Genomic DNA, 16347 nt, shown 5'->3' with positions numbered 1-16347 from the left:
TTTCAGAGCTTGAAACGGGTATATAAAATTCAGCTCTGGTTCTGCAGAGACCCAGCCGTAGGCTGTGAGCTTCTGCGTGACTCTGCTGCAGGACGGCAGCTCTGCCCTGCTGGAGCTCTGCCCTGCTGGAGCTCTGCCCTGCTGGAGCTCTGCCTTGTGGCACCGGGAGACCCTTTTCTCAGGGAAGAAATCTTTATTCAGCTGCTCCAACCATGAATGGTCCTGCTTCTCTTTCTCCTCATCCTAACAGCCCCTGCCACCGCTCACTCCATCCGTGCTGCCCCAAGTAGATAACGCAAGGAATGATAGACCTTACAAAAGAGGCAGTCCATTCAACCCATAGGTTTTGTTAAACCCGATACTCACAAATGAAGACCAGCCACCATCTTCTTGATTGAATCCTGTGTAAAGAAGCATAACCACAGGCTTCTTAGCTTGTGCAACTTCAAGCTATCAAGATATAACTTGACAAAGAAGGACACAACACATCCCAGACCAGCTGTAAACCACAAGACTGTGTCACAGGAACAAGGTAGGTACTACGAATAATATTCTGATTCAGAACTAAGAATATAGCTATCCTTGTGTGAGATGATACATGTGCTGTCTCTTCAGGTTTGTCCTACACTTCCATTTTTAAATATGATTTGATGTAGAATGCTTTCAGAATGAGCACCAATTTCTTATCTTTTTTTTTTTTTAAACACTATTTTAGCTTTCATATCAATATTTTTTTTAAATTCAGTAGGACTGCGGGAACATGGTGGCTTGCAGAAGTTCTAAGTGCTCATGGCCTATTAAGCAACTAAATGAAATAAAAATTCAGAAGATGGCAGGCACCTTGAAATGCACATCTCTAACACAGGGCGCTGCTACAAGTAGGGGCAAGGGGCAGAGGTGTTGGAACAGAAATATATAAGCACTGATACCATATATTGGGTTAAAGAAAGGGAGTGTGGGGATGCTTATGTTAATGTCTCTGTTCTTGCCTTTCTTTAGCATCTTTTCTATTTTAAAACTATTTTTTCTTGCTTGTTCTCCTGTAATTACTCTCTATTCTTTTTGCAACTTCTTTGTGCTCTGATCTTTTCTTATTTGTTGGCTTGCGTTACACTCCCCGCCCCTTTACTCCACCCTGCGATGATTAACATGTTAACATTTTTTAATACATTTTCTTGTTAGAGACTATCTGCCAGTACGTACTTACCTGTATTTTCAGGACATTTTTGTGACTGACCCCTATAACAAAGATACAAATGAATTATTTCCATTTGCAATTCTTAAATGTTTGAAGCATACTGAAATCTATTGTGAATAAAGGTGAAACTTTACCAGTAGAATGAAGTTTATATAGGTAAGGTTAATTTTGCCCCAACTGTCAAAAACACACTATGTCACATTTCACATGCAGGATCCTAATGTAAGCTAAACTGTCTTGAGAAAAAGTCAAGTCAGAGACATTGAGTATTTAGAAACAAAGTGGCTCAGTAAATAAATGTATTAGGGACACAGTCCTGAACTTAGAAACTTTCTTTACTAATTCCATTCAAGCTGCTGAAAGTCGAGTTCATACATATTTGTAGGTTTGATAAGTATTTTTATGGTTTTCAATTCTAGTTTTGAACTCAATGCAAAGGTGTAAAATTGTTATCAGATGATGTAAAACCATGTTATGTAGACTACGCTTAGATTTTCCTTGCAAATTAATATAAATCTTTCTTTTCTCATGTAATGTTCTTGCAATTTTTGCTCTTTTTCTATTGCAAGAATATTATATTCAATGGTAAGTTGTAAAGTATTAAAAAGTGTAACAATGTATACGTCTGTGAAATGCATTAATGATGATTTATTGATGCAGTAATGTGTCTGGGCTCTATAGCATTCCTAAAGATTAATTTACTAAGGTGGAAAATTTTGTGAGATGTATATGTTGCTTGGTTCTTGACATGGCAGAAGTATCTAGAGTGTTCATGGGCTCAGGCTTTGCTACTCTTAACACATAACAGTAACAAAACAGAGCTTTATTTTATCTAATTTCCAGGCTGTCCCTCTGACCCAGGTATTATTGATGGAGTGGAAAACAGTCCAGAAAATCTATATCTGAAAGGTTTGAAAAAGAGAGCTGAATTGTTTTACTTACCATTTTTGAAGGAAAGATGAGAGCCTCCCTTCATTTCTGTTTATTTCTTGACTTAATTTACTCACAATTCTATTTAAAAGAAACACAAAAAATAGTTTCTAAAAAACTCCTTAAAACTTGTCAGCAATTTTCTTAGCTGCTTTCCCTCATTATTTGCTGAATTAAATCTGGTGATTCAGAATTATTATTTACTGTGTGGTAAGAATATTGAACTTCTCATCTTATTGCAGAGTTGCACTGTAGTATATCTCACTGTCAGTGAGTATATCTCACTGACATTTTTACATATTGTTGGATCAAGTTTAAAAATCAACTTGAATCCCAGCAAGCCTTAAAAGCTTTGGGTCTGGTAGACATGACCGATTTGAATACTGCTTTAAGTAATGGTGATGAGTCAAGTTCTGATTCTTAATTCTCATTATTTCTTTTTGAGGAAAGGTCCCACCAAGAAAGTCCTGTGGGAACCAAAGCAAGTTGGTTACATACAGCTGGTTAAAAACATCCCATTTTACTGCTAGCTTATGTTATTTAGGTCTATCAGAGACAGCAATTTTGGAAATAAAGGTAGTGCAAAAAAAAATCAGGAACTCAAAATGTCTGTTATCTCAGGTTTTAAATTCTGTAAAATCTTAGCTTTATTGTTTGCTGAATTCTTTTCCATACATCTTAAAACTCATCAATCAAGCTTTGTATCAGTATTATAAAATCTGTTTGTGGCCAGGCAGTTAACACGCAGTTTTGTTTTTCTTCTCCTTTCATGTCTTTTAACATACCATTTTTTTGATCTTGAACCATGCTGAAAATCTTTTTCACACTTTGAATGTCCCTTCTCTTGCCCTTGCTACTTTCCTGATACCTACCTGACTGTAATTCAGATTAAGAGATAAATTTAAGGCTCTATTTGATTATGGAAAGTGCTATGGGGACAGATTAGGCTGCCAGCAAGTATCAGATAACAAGCAATTTCTGATCAGTATGGTCGTGCTGTCTGAACAGCATGAAGATGGGTAATTTGAAGTTGAGGATATGTAAGGATCCAAGTATGTAAATAGAAAGGCAGAGGAAAAATATTTTGGGGGTTTCTTCTTCTTTTTTTAAGACAGTGCTTTGGAATTTGCTGATTTGAAACAAATACTGTCATACTTGCCGCTTTTGAAATAAGCATGTGCGCAAATGTCAATAATTTGAGAAGGATTACAGCTGTCTAGATCTGACATCGTTACCTAAGTAAACTGTATAAAGCAACAAAAATGCCAAGTGATGGACATAGGACTCCTCTTGCTCTTCTTTCCCATGCAATCAACACTCCCCTGCACAAGAAATTTCCTTCTGCTGCAAAGTGATAAGGCGGCTGCTGTGTGAATCATCAGTTCCATCGAAACATCAGGAAATGTTCGGGGTGAACTGCATATAGCAGCTCTTTGGTTGAGATTACAGAACTCGTGTGTGGCTTATTCTCTGCTGTAGAAGAGGTAGAGGAAAGATCTTCTGTGATTTTGTGTTTGTTTTCAGTTATGAAGATCGCTGGGTTCAGAGCTAATTTTTTAGTTCAGACTTCCTTGGGTGTGAATGAGACACCAGTAGAAGTTTTCTGGAGTAAAACTAGGCTGGCCCCTATGAAAATTTACACCAATTGGTTTTTGAGGAAAAACTGAAACGGTAGCTCATCTTATCTTGCTGCCAAAAAAATTAATCATTTACTATTTAAAATACGAGGTCTAATCTTCAAGTTTATTTGAAGTGCTTCAAACCAGTGGCTCAGAGGGGTTATTAGAAGAAAGCAAAGTTTAGAATGGTAACGCTTTACAAGGAACATGATCACAGAAGGTCGGTGCAGCGAGTCTGTAGTCATGTGAGGAAGGAAGTGCCCCAACCACACTGCTCTCTGCACTGTGGGAGTGGATGATAGGAGAGGATAAGGCAACAGCACTTGCAGAAAATGTTACTCAGACTTCTCTTTCTACCGCCTCCACCAGACGCTTAGCTCAAAACTGGCAGGAAGTCGAAAATAAAAAAATAAAGAAACACCACCACACAACCAACTCCCAAAGCAGTAATCCAAAAGTGGCGTTTCTTTGCTAACTGCAGATATTGTTGTCACGACTAGAATCCATTCTACCTGCATTGCAATAAAGGACTCCAGATAGGTGAGTGGGGTGGAAGGCAAAGTCCTCTAGAGCCAGGAAGTTGTATAATTGCATAGTGTCAAGAGCACAGTTTGTGATGCAGTCTTTGGTTTTGGCCTTTGAGAAAAGTCTGTTGGGCAGATGCAACACTGTTATGTTGGCTTCGAAACTGCCTGAATATTAGAAATGTTCTAAACCTTTCAACAACCTTTAGTGTGCCATCTGAGAGAGTGTGCACACATTCACCTCTGCCCAAGCCATGCCTTTACAGAAGAGAATGGCATCACAGATTTCCTAATTCTTGGGTTTGCACTTGGGCTTTCCTGAAAGCAGAATGGCTTTCAGACTGGGCCATATTTGTAGGCTCAGAACTCAGCACACTTGCCACACTCGAAATGGCAGATGCAATTATGTGCTTTACTGCCATTGATGCTCTGTTTATTACTGGAAATTTTCACAAGTACCATCAGCTTTCTGACCAAGGTTGAAAATTTCAAATCTCAGGTTTGCCAGCAACCTGCCACTGAGGACAGCCAAAGGAACAACGGCCTGTATTAGTGCCTTGGCTTCCTGAAAACCTGGAAATATCTTATCTCAAGATGGCAAACAATAGGAGTGGCAAAGACTAACTTCAGTGCTTAGATCATGGTTCAGGTATTGATCAACCACCAACATTATTTTGAATGAGATATTTGCTTTTTCTTGTTTATTAATTCTGAATTAGTGAATGTGCATTAAAGTATTTTGCGAGACTCACATTTGTTATCCACAACTATGAATTTTATGACCTTCTGTGACTGCCAATAGTGATAATGAGCAATAAGAAAACTCTCCCTGTGTCCCTTAAGCTGTATATTGGCCTTTTGTTTCATTAGATTTATTATCAAAATGTTAATTACACCCTCGCCATTAGTTCTGAGTTTCATTTAGTGCTTAAGACAGATATTCAATGTCTGCTCTGTGTAAAATATACCATATCCCTTCCCTGTTTGACCAATGTATGGGTTCCACCACATGTGATCAGGCAGTATCAGATTTTCAAGCCAGTTCATCAGTGCCCTAGCAGATGTATGTAGGTCACTGAAACAGAATAGAATTTTCATAGAACTGCAACTACGGGTTAATTGGTTAATATTCTTAAAAGTCAACTTTTACCTAGTGATTTAAAGGTGGTACTCTGTATCTTCAAATAGAAATGTATTGATATATATTCAAGTAGAAATACTATGTGGTGGCATTTTCTTTCTAGCTTGAAGAAGTGCCTGAATCTCGGCGTGTGTCCAAGCACTGCCTTTGGAAATGGAGCTTTAAACCAGCCCAAGAATCTCTCTTTACTCCCTCTTCCCTATGTCCACCCAGAGCACTTCAACTACAACACACAACTGGCAAAGACCAAGTGACTTTTCCCACCTCCCTCTTGTCTAAAGGAAAGAGTGAAAGGGAAGCGGTGAGTGGAGCTGTTACTCTGCCTTCTGCTTTGGGACCTTGTGCTTGAGTAAGACCTTTCATTCCACTGTGCACATAAATCGGAAAGAAAGAAAGAAAGGCTTCCATGTTAAATCAAAACCTAGCATTAAGCAAAGTTAATTTTATCAACTTCTCCCTATGATTGCTAGCAGTGTGTGAGGTCTTAGGGTTCCAAGGAGTGACAGCATCATCAAGATAAATATTCTGAATGAGAGTTGAAACTTCATATGTATCAGAGAAGCCCAAAATAGAATAATAGTTTCAAATTTGCAGATGCCTAGATACTGCAAGGAAAGGAGGGCTTGTGGGTTTCCAGTTGTCTAATGCTCTGTTTGGCACAGCTTTATGCATGGCTCAAAGACAAGGACAACTCTTGGTTTTGCTCCTCTCAAATACTCCATTACAAAGTTGGTGCTCACAAGCCTCCAGAAGAGATAAGGCCCCAATAGACATCACAGAATCCCAGAATGTGAGGGGTTGGAAGAGCCCTGGAAAGCTCATCCAGTGCAATCCCCCCATGGAGCAGGAACACCCAGATGAGGTTACACAGGAAGGTGTCCGGGCGGGTTGGAATGTCTGCAGAGAAGGAGACTCCACAACCTCCCTGTGGAACAGATTTCCCTAATCGTGCCACTGAAGGTCACCATGTATACGAGACCTCAGTGTCTTTGCCAGGCATAGGAGAAAGTTGGGTGGTGACCCCTACTGAGGTGGGTGGATGTGGAGTTTGTTATGACCCCTCAGGAAGTCTCTGAGTGGCCTTTGCAGTGGATCCTGTGCAGACTTACTGTCCATTAACCCTTCCACCTACAAAACAGTAGCCCGAATAAAACTTGCAGGGCCGTCCGGATGCCTCAGCCCCTTTTATATGGTACCCTTATATACGTAAATTTTTAGCAAAGTTTTCAGTAAAGAGCCCATTTAGTGGAGAGTTTTAAAGACTTTATGAAGTATTTCAATTTTCCAAATAGTGTTTAAATCCATTTTTGGTATTTAAAAATAAGCCAAGAAAAGATTAATTAAGATATGCACCTGTAACATGGCTCATAGAGATTAGTTTTCAAAATAATAATTCTGTCAATAATAACAGAAGTTTGTGTGGGTTTTTATTCCTTTCAGGAAGTGGCTTTGCAATGACAACTGTCACCTATTTAGACACTTAAAGATTCTTGTAAAAGTCACAGAACCATCCCCAAGTAACGACACAGTTATATTTAAAATCTGATCAGTAGATTTGCTCAAGCGTATGTATTTAGTAAAACCAGAGCCTGCGCAGGAGGTCTGTGTGGATGTAGGCTGTGGTTCACAAACCCTGTAGAGTTACAAGTGCTGGGTTCTGTTCTCGATACATGTAGGTCAGTGTAACCCTGCTAAAGTTACTGGAGAATCATGGAGAATCATATGTACTTTTTATTCATTCCACTGACCAATGCTGTAAGCATCGCACTTGCTATTTATATTAAGCATTTTTACAGAATATGCTCAGATTTTTGCACTGTTGTTAAGTATCAGGCACTATAAATACAATACATTTATGTGTATTTCAGCTGCTAGAAAATCTCTTCCTACTAGGTGAGGTTTGCATTATGATATAAAAGTAAGGCGTGAATGTGTTCTAGTAGAAGTCAACAGCAAGCACTTTCCATTTTGGTGAGAGCATGGAGATTCTGAAGCAATGAAATTAATGTTAAAAGAAAAAAAGTCAGGTTTTTCCACCCATAAAATGTATTCTGTTTGGCTTTGCTGGTGTTTGTAGGCTTTTTTGTTGTTTGTTCGTTTATTTTGGTGTTGGTTGGTTGGTGATTTTTTATTTTTCTTTCCTATTAAAGCTCTGAATTTTCATTTTAAACAGTGGCATTAATTACATGGAGGACCCCTCATCACGCCAACCTTTTTCCATATATAGGCACAATATTCCAGTGAATTGTTTCCCTGTTTGTAATTGTGGAGAAAGCTGAGAACAAGGGCATTAGTTCCAGAACTTTCATTCAGATGTATTATTTTACTTATTTATTCAGTTCTTCAAGCTTTGTACCAATCCTCACTCTTCTTTCAAAGCTCCTGATTTCGACTTCTCTTCTTGTTGAGAAACCCAGAAGATCTGACTAGAAAAGGTCGTTCACTTTCTGCTAGAGTGTTACAAGGTAAGTGGACTGTGAAAATTGAATTTTCAAAATATATTTTTGAGATATAAATAGATTAGACAAGGAGATAGGAGCAACTCCACATTTTTAGATTTCATTTTAACTGTTTGTCTATGACATTAGTGTCTCTTATATGTGTGTTCTCAAAATTAGAAGTTCAGACAAGGAGAACACAAGGCAATTTTGCCAAAGGTTGGTTAAGGAAGAACAAATTATCAGAGAAATACAAGCAATATGTTTTACAGTATGGCAAAATGAGGTTTTCACAGACAATCTGGTGTAATGTCAGTCTCGGTAACCATAGCTAAAGGTTGCTTTTAATGGACAGTAAGGTCAAAAATGGGCCCCCTTACTAACACATCATATGCCACCAATCCCTATTATTGGGAATTTTATTATGTGAAAATATAGATATGACCTTAAGAAACATGTCCTGTCTGAGGCTTTCAAGTTCAAGTCCTTGCATATCTGATCCAATGGAGATCATATCTGATCCTGCCCTCAGATCTACCACCAGCTCACCCCTGAGTGCATGAATGTGACAGACCACACAGGTATTTCAAAATTTGTCAGTATTCTTAGCTTCACCAAAACATCTTACACAAGCTCTGTTGCCTCAGCAAAGGCAAAGCAGACTGTACCTCCTGTAGCAAAATCAAAATATGCACAGAGGGAGTGAGTCAGGAACTGGAAAATGAGCAACAAACAAACAGCCGTGTTTTCACTGCAGACCAGCTGAGGCAATTTTTAGTGTTAAATTGGCTTGGCTTTACTTACGGCACTCTGAGTTTGGGAAATTTCTGAATATCGTTTTCAGACATGTTCTGAAAAGGAAACACAAGGTATATATCACAAAATTGTCCATGTGACTTACAGAAGTTTGCATATTCAAAATGTGGTGTGAAATTACAACTGATAGGAATGTGAAGCGCAAAGAGAAGCAATGCAGGATAACAGCCTGCCAGCTCACGGTACAGGACAGAAGTGAGCCCATTTGCATAAAAAAATCCTCTCTCTGCTTTTTCTGGATGTTGGTGCTTACTTCATATTGCTGCCAATTGTATTAAACTAACTAAAAGTTTAACACACACCATGTGTATCTGTTTATGCACAAAGGACTTGGGTAAAATTCTCACATCTAACATCAAAGAGAAGTATTCCTGTAGCTGGACTGTTTGAATGACAGTCTGTTAAGAAGATCTTCAAGAGAGGTAAAGTCCTAAACAGTTCTTACCAGTTGAGAACTGGGGAAATTTATTTACCAGCAGATAAGCCACACTTCCAGTATTAATTTCAAACCAATGGAACTCCGTGCAACGTTGAAGTCAAGTCATTTACTTTTCAGATTTGGATTCCAATCCTGTTCTTTATTGGTGTTATATTGTCACATGGGCTGACAGGCAAGGTTAAAATCCGTTCCTGCTCTGCTTCTCAAAAGAACTGGAAATAAAACCCTCTTCTGCAACTGCTTCCTCCCTAGAGGTTGTCAGAATAGTTAAGCTGAGGCAGGTGAACAGACAGTAAACCAAGAAATTGCAGAAGTATTTTTAAGTGTTCTTTTTTTTTTTTTCCTCTTTTCATTCTCTTGCTTTCTAGATATTGTTTTTCACTTGTACATTGCCATCACTTAGCATACAGGAAAACACATCTTCTCGTATTTATTATTAAAGAAGACTTGAGAAACTCTAATTTGTCTCAGTGGACAGTTTCAAACAATTAATCGAGATCTACACCGTGGTAACATCATGTGCTACAGCTGATGGGTGTGAGCTCAGCAGAATGCGCACAGGCTGCTGGAAACCCTCACCAGTGGCGTTCTCCCTGCCAATTCCACATTTATGCTTTTCACAGGAAATAGGAAATGACAATAGTTCAAATATTTTTAATAATTTCTGATGTTAAAGCAATATGCAATGAAATGTCCTCTGTAAAGGGCTGTCCTGGTAGGGAAGGCAAAATTCTACCGTAGATTCCAATTTTAGGCTGGTTTTGTTTCGCATCTTTTTAGTACAGCTAAAAATATAGTATTTAAGTGACTGCAGATATCTTGAATTCCTTCATGTTTGCATGGTGAAATTAGGCAAAGTTGTGCATGACTGCAAAGTTTCAGGGTAAAACTGTGAATTTTAAAATAGCGCACCATTTCCTGGAGCAGAGTTTTGTGCTGAACCTCATCTGTAACACAACAGTATATGTAAAATCACGTGTTCTAGTGGAGATGTAGCTTGAAAACTCCTTGAACTTAAGAGCAGCATTGGCAGCCTAACAAAAATCTTTGTAGAAATTGGGACGAGGAGGAGAGTTTTTTCCTCCTTCAACCATGACGTGGCAATTGGGTTGCAGATTCCTCCTGAGCTGAGATGTGCAGAGGCTGCAGAGCTTTCCTGCTGCTCCTGCACAGAGTCGGCCCCCCTCTGCTTCCATCACGTGCAACTCCAAGTTTAGGACAGATTAGTGCATTACAACAACTCTTGAGAAAGCGTTTTCTTTAGTTAACCACAAGCTTTGCAAACCCCCACTGGAACACGAATGATAAGATGGTTCTTTCAGTCTTTCGTACTGCCAACAATAACAACTTTCCAATTACACTGTGGTTCACAACCCTATCAATGATTTTGGAGGCAGAACAAATCCTATCTGTGTTTTCTAGCACTATTTGGCCACTGGGAGTACTCTCAGGAGTAAAATAAAAAAAAACAACAGAGAAAATATACTCCCTTTGTGGAAATGTTCTGCAGGATTTAGTGACAAATTAGATTCTTTTTCTAAACACTTTTAAAGTTTCTCTCCTCTCTTCTGGTGGTAAACCTGATGAATATTATGGGTTTAAACTCTCATGAAAGGGCCACATTGCCATTTTAAATACTATAGAATTTTATTAGACTAAGTTACACAGAATCCCTCTGGTTTTACTCCTACTACATCTCCACTGGTTTTTCCTTGTGGTAGCCAGTAGATACAGAAAGGTGACTTTGAACCTAGGATGTTATTCTGATGGATAAGACAGCTTTATTTTTACAGTCAGGTTTACCATACAGCTCTGGCAACAGATAAAAAACCTGCAAATACTCCGTCTTAACAGTTTCTTCTGTGCAAATGTAATTTGACAGTTTCCAAGAACTTACAAAATGTGACAAGATGTTTCTTAGAAAAAACATTCATAGAAGCAATTCTTTTTTCAAGATTGCGTTGTGCTCTAGAATATTTCACTTAAAGTCTCTTTTTATGGTTCTGTTGCACAACTGAACCTTTTTTGCGTTATCAAATTGATAATTGATAGGTCAAAAGCTTAAAAAAAGTCTCAGCAGATGTGAGCAGCTGCTTGCTTAATACAAAACCATCCTTTCAATCTTCAATGCTTCTGAAGAAACAATGTACTCTGAGCTATGTATTTACAGAAACATGCTGGAAATGCTTTTTTAAAATTACCAAAACCATATAGAAATCACGTGGTTATTGTACTTTACAAGCTTCCAGAATTTCATAATACTTCCAGAGCCAGAACTCCCACTCCAGCCACAGAGCCTTAGTGCTTGAGCTGAGGCCAATCGGGCTGTTTGGGGTCAGGAGGAGAAATCCTCCGACAGCCACTGAATCACTCTGACTCTACCCAGGAGGAGGGGGATGTAATATCCTGGTCCTACTAAGGGTGTCTGCAAAATGTACTTGCATTTCAATGAAATGTCAACAAGCTTGATACACTAGGACAAGTAAATAGAAAATAAGAAGGCTTTAGAAGAGGTGTGCATCGATTTCCCCACTATGACGTTATACATATTATCAAAGTGACTAATTTGGAGAAAAAATAGAATAGGTAATATTTGGAAATAAAATAAAATAATATAAAATAAAATAAAATAAAATAAAATAAAATAAAATAAAATAAAATAAAATAAAATAAAATAAAATAAAATAAAATAAAATAAAATAAGTAAAATGAAGTAATAATAAAAGCCCTGACACATCTTCATGGATGTGTATTTAAGACCTGAAAACGGCAGCTGTGTCAATGGAAGTTGTTAACTATACTAAAGTTAAGCCAAGCTGTTGGCAAAGCCTGGAGCAGTGTTGAGTTAAACCCACTGGGGCCTTGTTTACTAGTTTTGTTGCTCTTAAAGTTAATTGATTTTATGTATTGCTGCAGAACAGATCTCATTTATCTAGAGAGGCATGAAACAGGGATTCCACTAGAAGGCCAGCCATCCTCATCAGGTCTGTGTCTTCTTTAGTAGGAGAGAAAAATTTAAAAATAGGAGTTTTCTCTAGTTAGTATTTGAAAACAAGCACTTCCTACAAAGGAAGAGATTAATTCAAGACAACATTGTGGTTTTATAACTTCCCTGTCAGTTTAAAAAGTACTAAAATACATGCATATCAAATAACATGCTTGGGTTCCCAACATTCGATATTTAAAGCAAGTTGCCTGGCTGATTTTACCAAAGGCATTGAATTTTCCCTTTTGTACCTCAGTAACCATCTGCCAACTCAGTACTTTGCATCTGCTAATGCAAAGCAAGGAGGAATTGAAACAATCCCTTGATGGGAGTCTTACAGGAAAGAAGTTTACAACTCTACTTACCAAAAACCTTTGTCCATTTATGCTGTGCTTTCTCACGACTTTTTCACAGTCCTTATACTTTAACTGTCAAGGAAAAGAAGATGATTATTGTACCCTTCATGATCAGAATGGATTAAGATGCTTAAGCATATGGCTAGATTTGAGTAGATGCTTCAATGCTAGAGCCTACGTGGCTCACTTTCTTCATTTTTAAGACAAAGATTCTTCAGTGGACTTGAGGATTTTCATTAATTAGGAACATATAATTCCTTACATTTAAAAACCACCTCACAGTTGCCTGGTCCAAAGAAATATTTGGGAAATGAATAGTTGTGGTACTGACTGGAATGAACAGCTGTGGAAAACAGGGAATACACCAAAACCTCAGCATCTCAGTGTACTGAAGCCACGATCCTAGTCCCTGAATTCATTGTTGTGATCAAAAAGCTTCCTCTTCTGGAAGCTCCTCTTGTTAATCCTGGAAATGATCTGTAATACTTGGAAAGCTTTTCCATAATATTACGTTTCACAGTAGCATCTGGGACAGGGAGGTACATTCTGGAAGCTGATCATGTACATAAAAAGGGCAGGATCCTGCTTTTACCAGGCAAAAAAGTAGCAGTGATTTGGGGGACTTAAGGGAAAACCAAACAAAACAAAGCAAACCACACACACAAACACCCCCAACAACAACACCAACACAACAACAAAAACCCACAAACAAACAAAATTGAAGCCTTTAAAGATTATTTGAAGGTTTGGTGTTTATGGTTGTTCCCTGTTTTGAACGTATGGTTTAGGTTAAAATTGGTTTTAAGTTAACACACCTAGAATAATGAATTAGATATTGTTACTGTTAAGTATAAAGAATTCGACAGAAACTAAGGTCTTTGTTCATGCCAGGAATACATCGTAGCACTGTTACATAAATTACCGATCACAGAATGTCAGGGATTGGGAGGGACCTCAAAGATCATCCAGTGCAGTCCCCCTGCCGGAGCAGGAACTGGTGCGTATGCTCACTGAATTTTGCTAGTAGGAAGGTGTAAGCTAAATTGACTAAATTCTTACCACTGCCCTGTGTCATGACCAGTCTCTTCTGGTGAGAGATCTGAATGTGTTTGTCCTTTGAAAATCATCCCATAATTATAACAGTTTAGGGGGAGAAAAATATGTAGCCCTCTTGGACTTGAATCCTGGACTTTGAACATATGGCTGCAGGCAAAATATGTTAGTCCGATGCAGATAAGCATTCCTAAGGTATAACATTTGACCCTTTAATGATATGTGTGTGGGAAATTGTATGTGTTTATTTGGGGAGAAGGTCTGGTCACTTATGGCTGTTGCCCAGGGCTGGCTGACTTAGGCTGACATAATTGTCTTACACAGATTTCTTAGGTGACTCCAGGCAGCTCTTGCTCTGATTCGCCTCCCCAAAAGTGGAATGACAAGTTTATCTCTATCCTGGAGGGTGTCTGGATCAGTAGAGGGGAGGTACTCAAAAACTAATGTAACCAGGCCCATTCAGTTACCGTTCATCCCTTTGTCACAGTTAAGAATATCATTATCAACTCCTTCAGGAAGCCATTTCCTCTGTTAGTCTCTTGGAAATGTTGATCCAGACCACCATGCACCACTGCTGTAATGTTTTTCTATTTGTCTGAGGTTGCCTGTCGGTAATCATCTCATCTGTTCCACCTCCAATTCTTCGTTTCACTTTCCTGCACCCTACAATGAGAGCTCTGCAAGTAGTGAGCAGCCTCACTTCTCTGCAGACTGGGTAGGCAGAAACCTTGGCTTTGTGTTTTTCTTCATTATCTTGCTTTGCGTTCTAATATCAAACTTGCCTCAGCTCCCCAAAGAAAACTCTCATAGACTTACTGGAGCTGTTGAAACACAACATTTTGCATTATTTCAAAAAGAAGCCCAAACTGTTCCAGGTTTTACAAGTGTAGCTTGACAGCTTGCTTGAAAATTAACCAGCTATGCTAGAATTACTTGAAAATCATCCTAAATCTTCTGATTGATAAATTCCAGGGCAACAGTTTTGGACTTTGGGAGGAACATATTCAGTTTCAAGGGAGATGGAGCAGGCACTGTCTCTGATGTGAATTGAAAAATGAGCAATTTACATAGAACACACAAATTAAATTTCAGTAGAATCGGCTTAGTTACACATTCCTGGGCAATTACAAAGGTGTCAGTATTGCTGTGCAGAGGATACATATTGGCAGAGAATTCCTGTGTTGCCTTTCAAAGTATTTCTTCAGTGTGGAAACTCCTCTGCATTGTAAAATGAAATTTATAGATCATCACAAGTGAAAAGATGTCAAAAGAAACAGAGGTTCCTAGCTAGTCACAGGAGGTAACATTCACAAAAGTAATGATGACAGGAAAGAAGCTGTCGCCAGGAATCATGAGCCATGAGCTTTGCCCAAGAAGTTTTAGAAGATGGAAGTCAAACCAAAAGGTGAAAGGTCTTTCCAGCTGCGTCTGAAAGAATTAGGAGTCCATGTATCCACAACTGTCAAGTTTCTGGCTGGGTTCATATGGATGTGATTGGCAAAAACAATCAGAGGCTTGTTTGTGAACACCGAGCAATTTGAAAAAATAATACCTCTTCTGAAAATCATTAAAGATGACCTCAAAAGATTGCAACCTTCACACATTAACGTCTGCTACAGCTGTTAATGTATAGCAACAATTGTTGCAGTAAAGTGTACATTTTCACTGAAAGACGATGAGTTTCTCTTATACCAAATTTAAAACACACTTTCAAGATTTGTTTATAAATTTCAGTGGCTAGTTTAGCTCAGTTTCTTAATTGCCAGAGGTTTTGCTTTTAGTTTTGCCGCAAGCTTTGCCTATTATAAAAATATGTAAGTTTAATACATATATTGTTACAGTAGTTTGCTCCTCCGTCACACAAAGAGAAAACACAGCTAAACTTACCGTCCTAAAATACTCTGCTAAGTCATCTGGGTTCCACGTAACCACGTCTGAACGGTAGGGAATGTTTCGCAAATCCATGGTAAGTCTTCTCCTCTAGGCAGTTACAGAACATTCATAGCAGTGCTGTGGATGAACCAGCCATAAATCCCCTCTGCATGAGCACCTCCAGCATGTCCAGTAGTCCCTTCCCTAATACGCAGCTCCTGTCTGAGTCCTGTTTAATTAAAAACGACCTTGTTAGGACACCCCAGAGAGCTGCTGCTTCCTCTAATACAAAATGGTCTCTTCTGAGAACAGTTGTCAGCTCGTCAGCCTCACCACTTCCTTTGTCGGAATGTAAATGAGTAAACAAGGAAGAACAGCAAAGGGTTGAAAATGTTCTGTCTGCTACATATAAGCAAGCTCCTATGGACCCTGTTTGTTTGTAATACTGTATGTGAATATTTGCATATTTACACACTCCGTACAGTACAAAAATATTGCGTATTTTCTGCATAACCTTTGGTTGCTGCTTCTGTGCAAGTCTGGCTCAGACAAGCCACCCCGAAATGAGAAAGTGTTCACTTAAGAGAAACTTCTTCAACTTACTACCCGAAGTCTCACGTTGGCTTTCTTTGATTTGTACAATACAAGCTTAGTGTTGGAGTTGTACATAAGGAGTTATGTGAGAATTAAGGATGAAATTACAGTCAACATTCCTTCAGATAAGGAATTATTATCTCTTACTAATAAATGGACAAGCTTAGACGAAAAAGTATTACACTTGAATTGTTTCAGTGCTTCATTTTCCAGCTACCTCTAATGAGGATTTTTGTGTCCAAAAAAAAATCCACAGGACCATAATATTACCAGTTCATCTGTCATGTAGAGCCAGCTCAGGCACCATCTTATCAGCAGGTCCCCTTAGAGGGACTACATTGAGTAATTCCAGATGTGTCGGGTTTTACAAAAACCCAGTGT

General features: G+C 38.6%; 1 protein-coding gene across 1 annotated transcript in view; it reads right to left on the bottom strand.

The window, feature by feature from the left end:
- Nucleotides 1–15687, bottom strand: part of LCP2 (lymphocyte cytosolic protein 2) — a 30789-nt gene extending 15102 nt beyond the window's left edge. The window contains exons 1-6 of the mRNA XM_082064055.1: nt 15388–15687; nt 12457–12519; nt 8655–8701; nt 2141–2209; nt 1208–1239; nt 367–401 (exon numbers count right to left, since the gene is read on the bottom strand). Of these exons, the coding sequence (XP_081920181.1) occupies nt 367–401; nt 1208–1239; nt 2141–2209; nt 8655–8701; nt 12457–12519; nt 15388–15465 (324 nt within the window). The 5' untranslated portion in view covers nt 15466–15687. The remainder of the gene's footprint in view (nt 1–366; nt 402–1207; nt 1240–2140; nt 2210–8654; nt 8702–12456; nt 12520–15387) is intronic.
- Nucleotides 15688–16347: the final 660 nt, after the last annotated feature.

Source organism: Streptopelia decaocto (assembly GCF_964273445.1).
Source record: "Streptopelia decaocto genome assembly, chromosome: 12".
Taxonomy (NCBI): domain Eukaryota; kingdom Metazoa; phylum Chordata; class Aves; order Columbiformes; family Columbidae; genus Streptopelia; species Streptopelia decaocto.
The sequence above is the reverse complement of the archived record's forward strand: the minus strand, read 5'-3'. Positions and strand labels throughout refer to the sequence as shown.